The sequence below is a fragment of the Electrona antarctica genome (assembly GCF_951216825.1).
Source record: "Electrona antarctica genome assembly, chromosome: 5".
Lineage (NCBI taxonomy): Eukaryota > Metazoa > Chordata > Actinopteri > Myctophiformes > Myctophidae > Electrona > Electrona antarctica.
Genome location: NC_136810.1, coordinates 6,731,247 through 6,744,410, shown reverse-complemented (window position 1 = coordinate 6,744,410; position 13,164 = coordinate 6,731,247). Strand labels below are relative to the sequence as shown.

Below are 13,164 nucleotides of genomic sequence, written 5' to 3'. Positions count from 1 at the left end.
CCCCGCGCACGATCGTAGCACTAAAGGTTTTCAAAGAGATATACCTGCCAGACGAGTAGGATACAAAGGCTGAAAGGCATGCATTTACATTCCAATGGGTGATTGAGGGCCGCGCTCTACCGCAACGGCCAATCAGCTGACCACTAATAGTTCTCAGGTCTTGCTTTTGTCATCTTTTTTTCTCATTGTATGGATTTTGGCCAGGCCAGAAATGGATTTGGGATGGACTACTTATTCCCAATTAATTGGGCATTGCCTAGCAACAGCTCTGTCAAAAATAGATTTTAGCAATCCGGTTTTATATCGTTAAAAAAGACCCTAAGACTTCCCCACACGTCCTGGGCTCTCTACGGGTGTAATTATAAAGACGTGTGGAGAGAGATGCCACGCTCACATGTGTTTCCAATTTAAACATACTGTTAAAATTTGATACCTTTGACTAATGCTCAGCATAAATTATTATGCTCTTTGCTCTTATGCTATTATTCTCTTGTTTTTACATCTGTAGTTTCCACATTTATGTTTTAGAGATAGTCAGAAAGACAGGAAGCAGAGCTGGAGGTAGCAGAGACTAAAATGTTGAGGTTCTCTCTGGGAGTAACAAGGATGGATAGGATCATGAATGAGTACATCAGAGGGACAGCACATGTCAGGTGTTTTGGAGATAAAGCCAGAGAGGCCAGACTGAGATGGTTTGGACACATACAGAGGAGGGATAGTAAGTATATCGGTAGAAGGACGCTGAGGTTGGAACTGCCAGGCAGGAGGCCTAGAGAAAGACCAAAGAGAAGATGTATGGATGTAGTGAAAGAGCCCTTTCAATGAAGCCCTTTGAATTGAATTGAATTTAATTGAAAAAATGTGAGGCAGACTAGCATGGTGAAGTGCTTACATGTTCGTATTAAGGAATGGTAAATATAATAAATAATGGAGAGAAAAGGTGGTTGCACACTGAACGTGTTCAGTCGGAAAACTGATGGAGAAACGCCGCTAGAAATCCGAAAAACGCGCCCGGTGTGTGAAGGACCTTTAGACCTTCATTCAGCCCAGGACACTGAAGGACAGATGAAACTAGCTAATGGAGAATTCTTTCTTTGGTGTAATGGACAGCCGCCACTCAAAACTCAGAAATGGCTACAAAAACAGCTGAAGTACCGGTACTCGAAAGCTGCATTATTATTCTGAAAGGAAAGAGAAGTACACAACATGTCTGGCTGTTTTTTTTTTCGTTGTACCATGAAAAGGTCTTTAATACTTTTACTTTTGATACGTAAATACATCTTAACACCAGATACTTTTCTTAAGTAGCCTACATATGATGTGAGCTACCTCACGTGTTTCCAATTTAAACATACTGTTACAATTTGATACCTTTGACTAATGCTCAGCATAAATTATTATGCTCTTTGCTCTTTTGATTAAAGCGCGAGAGACACAGACAGACAGACAGAGAGAGAGGTCCCCTGCAGGCTGCGCGCTGCAGGGGAGGGTGAGAGAGGAAAAAAAGAGTCTGGTCTCTTCTCGTCTCCTCAGCGTGCGTGCATTTAAAATTAACCAAACGGATCATTTGTTTTTTACACACAATCATCAGAGTTTTAATGGAATATTAACAAGGCACGACACTCAATGCACTTCTAAACAGCTCCTACTTTGCTCTCTTCTTTATCCACGTGTGGGGAATGGGATAGACAGGAGAGTTGTCATGGTTGCTTTAAACCTTCTTACATTAATTTGATTTGAGCTTTGCTAGTTTGCCTTCACCTCGTTGAGGTCAACACTGTTGCCGGGATCTGTGATCGTGATATAAAGTATAATTGCACGCCGGTGTTTTCATTCAAATCAGCGCAAGGCAAACCATGCAGGACGGGGCTTGCATTGCGTGGTAGCTAGTCTTGCGCTGCTGATCCTAAACCAGCATAATCATCACAACCGTAACACAGCCGTTCATGTTGCTGGAACACTAACCTGATCCTAGGTCAGCCTAAATTATCACACTTTAAACAGAACGTTTTCCCCCGTTTTTCTCCTCCGCAGCGCTGCGCAGCATGAGCTCACATGCAGCGGACAGAGAGAGAGTATACAGTCAGACTGGCACACAATCACACACTGATTGAATATTTTATTAACATTTGCAACAACAACAAAAAAGCACAGACAGTACACACACACACGTCACACACACACAGTAGCCTACGGGTCTTCTCGGATCCACTCGGACATTTACACATAATGATTGACAGACCCGAGATCCGAGGGGGATACGTCCGATTCCGACCCTGCCCGAGTGATTATGTTAAAACACGACTCCGACCCGAGCGGGTGTCGGGTCAACTCGGGTATTTTCGGAGTCGGGGGACCCGGTGAAGAGCTCTACTACAAACGGCTCGGCAGTCTGCGGTTGGCTCTGCGTCCACCAGGTGGCAGCAGATGGGTTAACAGAAATTAAACCAATCAAAACAAAGCATGTATGTGTCTGTCTCTCTGCCTATCAGTGTCTGTATCTTGTCTGTCTCTCCATCTTATATCGGGTGTACATTCATGACCATAGATATTATAAGAAATAGATGCCTCATTTGCCGCTGCAGTTCATTGGAGCGACGTGTATCCCAATGAAGGCGGAAGTGCAGTGCTGAAGGCTTTTTTTTTTTTTTTAACAAATCTTTATAACAGTCATGACAATATACATTGCAATACAAAACAAGACAAACAAACAAACACAAACAACACAGTTATTAACAATACAACATCAGAGCCAGGGGGGATTAGATTACTAACAGAAAACATTAAAGAGTGAACACAAAGCAACAGTTCTCCGCAGCTTTCTTATTTAGAAGTGCTGAAGGCATTTGCTGAAGGTGACTCCTCCACGTCTCTCGCTGTCACTCAAGTGATTACTGGCCAATCACAGCGCGTCTTTTCCGGGACTTATGTTACGCACGCGGAAGCTTGTCAAGCTTCCGCTAATGCTTTGCAAGGAATGTCGGGAAAATTGTGCCTTCAATGGTGACACGCGCCTCAGAGCCGGAAAGGGCGTCTATGTATATATGTCTGTGTTCATGACTACCTGTCTTGTCCATCAGCGGTTGCTTCCAGTGACCCTGTGGTGTTGTGGGCTTACTTGACGTCTCTCCATGACCGCCACCGCCTGGTTTGTTGGATCCAGAGCGTTGTGGATCAGAACACCCAACCCTCTGCTGACCCCTGCTGGCCAGAGCTGACCTCTGACCTGGTGAACACCCAACCCTCTGCTGGCCCCTGCTGGCCAGAGCTGACCTCTGACCTGGTGAACAACAACACACACTGCAGCGGAACACTCAGAGAGCACATACTGCACCTGCTGGCCAGGTACGCTGACGCTGTTGACTGATCATTTGACCTCCTGTGGTATTTCACTCTTCTATTCAAGGACCACTTCAACATCTCTTCATATAATAGGTCCTCACTAATGTTCATGATAAAACACCACCATTTTTTTCCTACTCAGTCTGTGTCTCATAGGAGGGCTTTGGGCAGTTCGGACACCCGTCCACCAGTGACATCATCATTAGGCAGATTTTTTTTTAAACAAGATTTGTTTTAAAATATATTTAGATTTTTATTGTCGTGAGAACGATGGCTTCAACTTTTGCATTGCAACTTTTCAGGAAAAGAAAGCCTGCCGTTTCTATTAGCTTGGATTCACCATCGATGATGTCACTGGTGGACGGGTTTCTGAACTGCCCACAGCCTTCCTATGAGACACAGACTGAGTAGGAAAGAATGGTGGTATTTTATCATGAACATTAGTTAGGACCAATTATAGGAAGAGAAGTTGAAAAGTGGTGAAGTGGTCCTTTCACATTTTATTACGCTTTAGTTTCTTTTAAATTCTAATCCATCTGTTCCCAAAGTGGGTTCTGAAGAACCCCAGGGAGGTCCTCAAGTAGATTCCAGGGGGTCCCCAGGTAGATGATTGATATTTGGGAACAAAATGGACCCTTACAGCTTTGTAACACTGGGTGTAATGGATCCTTTACAAATTCCTTTGTTTCCATTTGTACACTCTTTTGTTTTAAACCAAAGTTTGGATGTGTTATTTGACTAAGGCTTCACTCACACATTTCGATCTAGCATACAACATTGATGCATGCTAGATGTATACAAAGGGTTTGTTTACATCTTGCCCCAATGCATTTCCAATGGAAGTCACATGGTTTGACACAACATTGTGTTGTACGGCTTTCGGCTGTGTTTCGACTGCCCCCCACCCCCTCATACAACAAAAATGTTGTGTCAAACCATGTGACTCCCATTGGAAATGAATTGCGAGCTTGCATCAGTAAACAAGTCTCATGCATCAGCTATACATCAATCTGTTGTGCACCTGTGAGTCAGGCCATACTGTGTTTTTCTGATAGAGGATTAGAGGCATCAGAGCCAAAAAAGAAGAGTCCTTTGAATCATGGGATAGATCAAAACAAACGATCTAAGTAGCATTAATTAGTGTGTTTGTGTGTTGTCTAGGCGAGGCATGCTGACTAAGGCTGAGCTGAGTGACTTTGACCAGCTGCTATGGCGACTGTCCCAGGCTGGGGGCATGATGACAGCTGGCACCCCGCTGCCTCCAAACCACCATAAACGATTCATACAGTTCTGTCTAGACCACAGCCTGCAGTATCTGCTGTATACATACCTACAATATTACAGGTACAGTATAGGTCATAGAACCCATTGTATACATACCTACATTAACCCATTTTGACCTGACGTCGAAATTTAAAAAAAAACTTCTAAATCCTCCAGTTTTCTGAAATAAATATTTTCACAATTTTTCAAAAATAGCAGATCTACAAGCTCGTAGCGCGCCACTCGGTGGTGCGCTATGAGCTTGTAGATATGCTATTTTTCAATAGCTAAATTATAACATAATGTTTAACACAGGTATAGACCACAGAACCTACTGAATACAGACATACAACACAATAATTTCAACTTATTATGTTTCTTTTTTGTAAATGAATGCCCTACGTCATCGTACAAGAATGTGTTGCATTTTATAAACAAATAAAAGTGGTTACTATAGGTCCGTCTGGGGGTTATATCAATATTTAACTGCGATTAATAAGATATTGTGACTAAATAACTACCCTGAATACATTGGAACACAGGTTCTTTTTTCTATTTACTGAAAAGTGACTATACTATACTACAGGGGTTCTCAACCCGTGGGTCGCGACCCCTCGGCGGGGTCGCCACATTATTTTGGGGGGGTCCCCAATTCTTTTTTTGCAACTGAATGGCTGGAAAATGAGAGTTTAAATAGTACACATAGTGCATGCATAAACTTTCCTTAATGATTATATCTGGTTTCAGTATTTATTCATGTTATGTTATTTTCTCTATTATTAATTATTAAGTTGTATTGTAGGTGGTGGGGAGGGGGGGCGGGCGGGGGTCTTGAGACATGGCCAAAACATTTGAGAACCCCTGCTATACTATACTATACTATACTATACTATACTATGCTATGCTATGCTATGCTATGCTATACATACTATACAGTACTATATGATACGATACAACTTTATTGTCAGCTTTCACTGAAATTTGCTTTGCGTCCATGACGTCACCGTTCAAGATACAGACAGGACATACACAATACAATACACAAGGTACATTACAGGACACAACTCACAGAAGCAGACAGGAACAAGAACAATAGAACATATCCTCTTGGTTTACCGATTTTGGTTTAAAAGCAGAACAGACTGGTGTACAAAAGAGGTCTTTAGCCTGTTTTTCTTATATTTTGGGACTCTAAACCGCCTCATGGAGGATAACAGTTGATATTCATCATTTAAAACATGTAAGGGGTCAGAGGAGATGCTCTTCGCCAGTCTAAGCATGCTATTGATCTGGGCTTCTTTAAAGGAACGTAACACAACCTCGACTGGCCTACCAACAATTTTAGCGCAGATCTTAATTTGGCTAAACAGTTTGTTCTTATATACCATATACCATCACCATAACGCACTCATTCTATACAGTACTATACTATACTATACAGTACTATACTATACTTTCTGTCCAGGTTGACTCCCAGGAACTGCCCCAGTCTGTCCAGCAGGATGCTATCTGAGAGCCAGCCCTGGTTTGACATGCTGGTCAAAACCCAAGAGATCGGCAGAGACTTGACAGGTACACAAAACCACACACAGAGGTCCCTCACCAACCGTTTGTCAGTTTGACAGGTACACACAGATGTCCCTCACCAACCGCTTGTCTTACGGACAGGTCGAAATTTAAGTAGGGGTACCCCTGGAGGAAATGTATGAGCCCTGATATAAAATACCTTGCCCCTCCCTCTGAATGAAAATACAATTAAAGTACCCTCCCTGAATGATTAAACACAAATGAATCACCCTCCCCTAACCCAATAACATGACATTTACCCCAGCAAAACTAAAACCCTGCATTTTAGCACAGTTCTTATTATTAATGACCTGTGTTTGCTGTTGTCCTGCTGTCACTTCTCTCATTAGGCTACAGGGTGTCTACTGTCTACTCCCCATGTGTCTCAAAACGTCTTTAACCACATTATCAGCTCCTTCAACTCTCTTAAACATCTGAGTAATTGTTGCAAAGTGCTTCATTTATCTTAAGTTGCATTCTCCATCTCCTGCCATTTCACGTCGGGTGGTGGAGTGGAAAAAACTTCTCTCTGTTGAATAAATGAACACCCAACGCATGGATTACGCACACTACAGCTGGATCAATTCAGAAGCACAAGGTTGCAAAACAGCTTTGCAACCTTGTTTGCATAAATACATACATACACTGGTGGATTGAAAAGAAATGAAATAAGAGGAGCTGAATGAGGAGCGGAGGAGTAGAAGGTTATAATCGTTTAGAATGTGGAGGGGAGGGTATGACTTCTGATTCAAGGACATGGATTATGCACACTACAGCTGGATCAATTCAGAAGCACTTTATTAGAAAGCTGCAACTAAATAACACTTTTCTTATTCTTAATGGCCCACTTTCACCCCTGCGTGACCGAACGCATGGATCACACTGACCGTGCGCGCCAGTGAGAATCACCATAACGTGCTGTCATTCTTCCACGACCCGATCCCGTATCGGTTCAATTCAGTAGGCTACAGGACACGTCTTTTAGCTTAAATGGTAAATGGTGCATTTATATAGCTCCTTTATCCAAGGCGCTTTACATAGATTGTGCATTACATTCACCCATTCATACACCGATTGCGGCGGAAGCCATGCAACGTACCAACCAGCACATCGGGAGCAATTTGGGGTTCAGTGTCTTGCCCAAGGACACATCGACATGTAGACAGGAGGAGCCGGGATTCGAACCACCGACCCATGGATCATTGGACGACCTGCTCTACCTCCTGAGCCACAGTCGCTCCAAATACGAGCTTACAAATACGGAACGTTCCCGTTACGGGATGGTTGGTCGTTGGTAACCCTATTACATTAATTTGATAGCCCATCCGTTGAAGTTAAAAGTAGCTCACGCATTGGCTTTTAAAAATCCACAGTGTGTATGTGTGTAATGTCTACACACACACATATACAGCAATGGACCGTTTATATGCATGCATAATTGAAGTGTATGCTATTGACACTCGGCAGCTTTGTAAAGCTTTTTTTTTAATTCTTTATTTACCCAGGGAAGTAGCTGAGCACAGGTGCTCATTTTCAGCAACGCCCTGCACATAGAGACAGACAGACACATGCACACACACACACACACACACACACACACACAAAAGCTTAATTGTAGTAGGTGTGAACTGTGAAGTGTTGTGTTTACGCTGCGTAAATTCCGCACAGAACTGTCCAACAGCGAGGATGTTGGGAATGGGAAGTACCAACTACCAAGTGAAAGTATAACGGAGGGGTATCATTGACCAAAGTTCTACTTGAATTTAGAAAAGCTGTAGTAAAAAAAAAGATATATATGCCTATAATAACATTGCCTATTGTATTATCAAAATTGGATCACCCTCCCTTGGACTCAAAGTAAAATTAACTCACCCTCCCTCTGACTAAAATTAGAAATGCTTCACCCTCCCCTATTTTCCTCCAGGCCCCCTTTTCCTAAATTTCCACTGGTCCCTTACAGATGTCCCCCACCATACAGAGACACAACACTGTGTCCTACGGAGACACACAACATGGCCTGTCGAATTGAAACTAAAGAGCACAAACTGTCTGTCCCGCAAAGATGGTAGTAAATTAGGACTGCATATTTAATTGAAAATAATTGTGATTTTATGTCTCACAATTACGTAGTTGTTGATACTGTAGGTTGATTGATTTAATTCGATGACATCGCAACAACAATAATTCATAACAGATAGCAATACACTATACGTAACAGATATAGCTCATAATCTAACAGCTCAGAATCTAGACTCTAACAATGTGCAATCAATGCAATTTTAACAATTTGTTAAATACAGTAGATGTGCTGTAAATGGATATAACCCATTTAAAATAAAGTGCTATGACCGCCACTGCATATTATATACGGTTCACATTTTACCATATAAAGTGCTATACCAAACAGACTATTAAAGTACATAATATGGCATACATTAACCCATTTTGGCCTGACGTCGAAATTTAAACATTTTTTAAATTGAATTTTTTTCCTGAAAAACCTCATCAGTGGTTCTCAATATTTCATGTCAAGCACCCCAAAAGTTATATGTAATTGGCCTCCGCCCCCCATCTGAAAATATGTTGTTCCAGGGACCTCCCCAAGAAGCAAAGATTTGAGTTAAAAATGTTCGCTCTTAAAGAATATATATTCAAAGACTTGCACTACATTTTCCCGATTTTTCAAAAATAGCAGACCTACAAGCTCGTAGCGCGCCACTCGGTGGCGCGCTATGAGCTTGTAGAGCTGCTATTTTTCGAAAGCTAAATTATAACATGTGTTTAAAACACCAAAAGGGGTTCCCGCCCAAAATGGGTTAACCATTGCACCTGACCTTGCATATGTCTCCACAGCATTACAAGTTGGTTAATGATAGAAGATTGTTCAACTTTGCAACCTTGTTTGCATGAATACATATGTTGATTTTGATCTCGGCAGCATTGCAAATGAGGGTGAACCTCAATGCCCTTTTCAAGAATAACTATAGGTTTCAATCAATCAACCCATCTCTCCATACATACACCAGAGGAACAGTAATAATATTACCTCTGTCATATTATGACAGAGGCCAGGCAACAGGGCATTACATTTCAAACATGGAACCATTTAACCATTACACCTGACCTTGCATATGTCTCCACAGCATTACACGTTGGTTAATAATAGAAGATTGTTCAACTTTGCAACCTTTGCATGAATACATATGTTGATTTTGATCTCGGCAGCTGTCACACTTTGCCCTATAGTGTGGGTAGTGTTTGCCGAAAATATAAAGCACATGTAGGAAGAACAGCCCAAAAGTTGGAGAAAACTGTCAGACAGAGACCTTGGATGCAGAGAAGTCGGTTCTTTATTCACCTTTTCACAGACTATCAAAACTGAACCAAGGTATTTACATAGCAACTGGGCAGGTTGGCCCTAGGTCCTCACACCTCTGCAGTCCTTCATTGACTGACTGGCAGTGGGTAGTCTCCCTACTTATATAGGCTAAGCCCCTCCCACGGACCATACCAACCCTAAATTGATTCCACAATTTCCCCAGTTACTCAATGTCCAGAGACATCACATTTCATATACACACATTTAAAGTGTTACATAATATTCCACACATTATATACACAACGATAAACTCTAAAGTTTCTAAACAAACCCTCATACTGTTGGTATGTTCCCCACACCCCACAGCTGATAGTTGCTCCCTGCAAGTCAACCAATTATCAATCAACTTGAATCAAGCATCAAATAATATATATATAAAGTTCAATTCAGTGTCAGTGGCACAGTGAACTGCCACAGCAGCATTGCAAATGAGGGTGAACCTCAATGCTCGATCTTTTCAAGAATAACTATAGGTTTCAATCAATCAACCCATCTCTCCATACATACAGCTACGTAGCAGAGGAACAGTGATATGACAGAGGCCAGGCAGCAGGGCATTACATTTAAAATGGTAAATGGTGCATTTATATAGCGCCTTTATCCAAGGCGCTTTACATAGATTGTGCATTACATTCACCCATTCACACACACATTCATACACCGATGGCGGCGGAAACCATTCAAGGCACCAACCAGCACATCAGGAGCAATTAGGGGTTAAGCGTCTTGCTCAAGGACACTTCGACACTAACTCTGGGGGAGCCCGGGTTCGAACTGGCAACCTTGCGGTTACCATCCAGCCACTCTACCCCTGAGCCACCGCCGTTTCAGCCATTTCAAACATGGAACCATTTAAATGCCAATATTTCAACTTGACAACGGGTCGGTGCTCTCCAGTGTCTCAAATGGACACTGGAGGGGGGGGGGGGGGGGTATGCATGCTTCTGATATCCCGCCTCTGATCATTCATATCACCAGTGGGTGATATGAATGATGATGGGTGATTATGTTTTAATGATGATTAATGATAATGGTGATTATGTTTTAATGATGATTAATGATAATGGTGATTATGTTTTAATGATGATTAATGATAATGGCGATTATGTTTTAATGATGATTAATGATAATGGTGATTATGTTTTAATGATGATTAATGATAATGGTGATTATGTTTTAATGATGATTAATGATAATGGTGATTATGTTTTAATGATGATTAATGATAATGGTGATTATGTTTTAATGATGATTAATGATAATGGTGATTATATTTTAATCCTTCTGGTCTTCTGGTCAAACTTAATTAAATACAGTACATGCATTTCCCTTTTATTATTTGGGAAATGTAGAAGGCAAAGACAGTGATATGTTTGATTAATTGATTGTTATGATTGTTTTATTATAATATCACCATTTAACAATTTAATTAAACATTTATGTTAGCCACATTAACCCTGGTGTCCCTATTTTGGGGCACATTCTCAAAATGTTTTGATGTTTAACCCATTTTGGGCGGGAACCCCTTTTGGTGTTTCAAGCATTCTGTTCTACTTTAGCTATTGTAAAATAGCAGATCTACAAGCTCATAGCGCGCCACCGAGTGGCGCGCTACGAGCTTGTAGGTCTGATATTTTTGAAAAGTCGTGAAAAGGGGGCCGCAAATCTTTGAATATATATTTCAGAGAGAACTTTTTTAACTAAAATATTGGCTTCAGGGGGGTCCCTGGAACTACATATTTTGAGATGGGGATCCGCGGCCCAATAGAGATAATTCTGGGGGTACTTGACATGAAAAAGGTTGAGCACCCACTGACATAGAAACATGTTTTTTCAGAAGAATTTTAGGATTTAGAAGCTTTTCTTTTATCGACCTCAGTCCAAAATGGATTAAAAAGAGATAGCTATTTTCACTATCTGTCATAAGAAAACGTTCCTCTGAACGAAGCGCATGTGCGAATATTTTCTTTGCAAAGACAAATCAAAGCTGACCATGGCCTGATGTTTTGTTGTTATCGTAGACCCAGAGTGCGTGTTCTGGAGCAGTCTGACCAGTGCTCAGGTGGTCCTACCAGGTGGCCAGGCGTCTGTCTCCAGTATGCTGCTGGAGGGGCACAGCCTGCTGGCCCTCGCCACCATCATGTTCACCCCTGGAGGAATAGACCAGGTAAAAACACTGTCCACTTTGTCCAGTCCACGTTTTATCTGAACTTCCAGAGACACTCCCAATGGAACTGTAGGGCGACTGTGGCTCAGGAGGTAGAGCAGGTCGTCCAATGATCCCTGGGTCGGCGGTTCGAATCCCGGCTCCTCCTGTCCACGTGTCGAAGTGTCCTTGGGCAAGACACTGAACCCTACGCTGCCTCCAATGAGTCAGTCGGTGTAAGCTTGCCACCGTTGGTGTGTGAATGTGGGAAGTGAGGACGCTGGTGTCGACTGTTCGCCGCTTCACCTCCCAATGTATGAATGAATGAACCATTTTAAAGCGCTTTGAGCACTTGGAAAAGCGCTATACAAATGCCATTCATTGTTATATTGAATATATCCTAGGTGAGCAACATTATAATCAAAATTCTGTGATCCTAGAAAGGTCATGGAAGAAGTAAGTGACTCATGTTTGTGTGTTTTGTTGATTTATTATCTATGTATTCTCGGAAATTGCCCTGTTTGTTGTTTTAATTCCATTTTCATTATTGTTGTAGGTCATTAAAGTTGACCTTCACTTCTCTATTGATGTGATTTGTATGAAAGCAACAAACCTTTGCAACCTTGTTTACATAAATACATACATACACTGGTGGACTGAAAATAAATGGAATAAGAGGAGCTGAATGAGGAGCGGAGGAGTAGAAGGTTATAATCGTTTAGAATTTTTCATTGTAGTTTAGTGTAGGTTTGTTTTGACACACGCCATATGGTGGTGCCGACAACTGGTGTAAAACTGGTACAGCAAAATAAATGGATTTAGATTTCATATCACCCCAAAAGCTTATACATAAAAACTAAGGGCATTTTGTCTATCATTTCAGTTAGGTTTAGTTAGTTTTGTAAACAATACAGTTTCAGTTAATTATCGTTTATTTTTTTCAATTCTAGTTCCTGAAGAACGGTGGTGGTGGTGGGAGAATGTGGAGGGGAGGATATGACTTCTGATTCAAGGACTCATAGTTGGATAAGATGTTTAATCTGTAGGACCTCAGTCTACACTACATCCTCAGTGTTATTCTAACTCCTCACAGGTTCATTTGGTCCCATTTATACTCTCCGAATTATAGAACCGCGAGGGTCCATTTGGTTCCTAACTAACAATCATTTATCTAGAGACCTCCTGGCACCCCCTCAAGGACCCCACATTGGGGGTCTGTGGGGTGATTGTGACATGTCTGTCTGTCTGTCTGTCTATCTCTCTGTGTCTGACTGGCGGTTCAGGTGATACGTCAGGGAGAAAGGTCAGGGAGCCCGGCGTGGAGAGTTGACCCCCAGCTCTTAAAAATGACACTGTCCCCGTACCCCAAACTCAGAGCCGCCCTCTTCCCCGCGGGGGGCCCCCGCGGCAATCCCACAACCTCCGACCTTTCTATCTACCACCTGATGCAGGTACAGCTCGATCAATC

At 42.0% G+C, this 13,164-nt stretch overlaps 1 protein-coding gene across 3 annotated transcripts in view; it reads left to right on the top strand.

Moving 5' to 3' along the window:
* spg11 (SPG11 vesicle trafficking associated, spatacsin) overlaps positions 1-13,164 on the top strand; it is a 75,433-nt gene that overhangs the window by 26,882 nt on the left and 35,387 nt on the right. For all 3 annotated transcript variants that reach the window (XM_079500478.1, XM_079500480.1, XM_079500479.1), the window contains 5 exons: positions 3,081-3,345; positions 4,504-4,686; positions 6,071-6,177; positions 11,572-11,717; positions 12,980-13,147. In XM_079500478.1, coding sequence (XP_079356604.1) covers positions 3,081-3,345; positions 4,504-4,686; positions 6,071-6,177; positions 11,572-11,717; positions 12,980-13,147 — 869 coding nt within the window. The remainder of the gene's footprint in view (positions 1-3,080; positions 3,346-4,503; positions 4,687-6,070; positions 6,178-11,571; positions 11,718-12,979; positions 13,148-13,164) is intronic.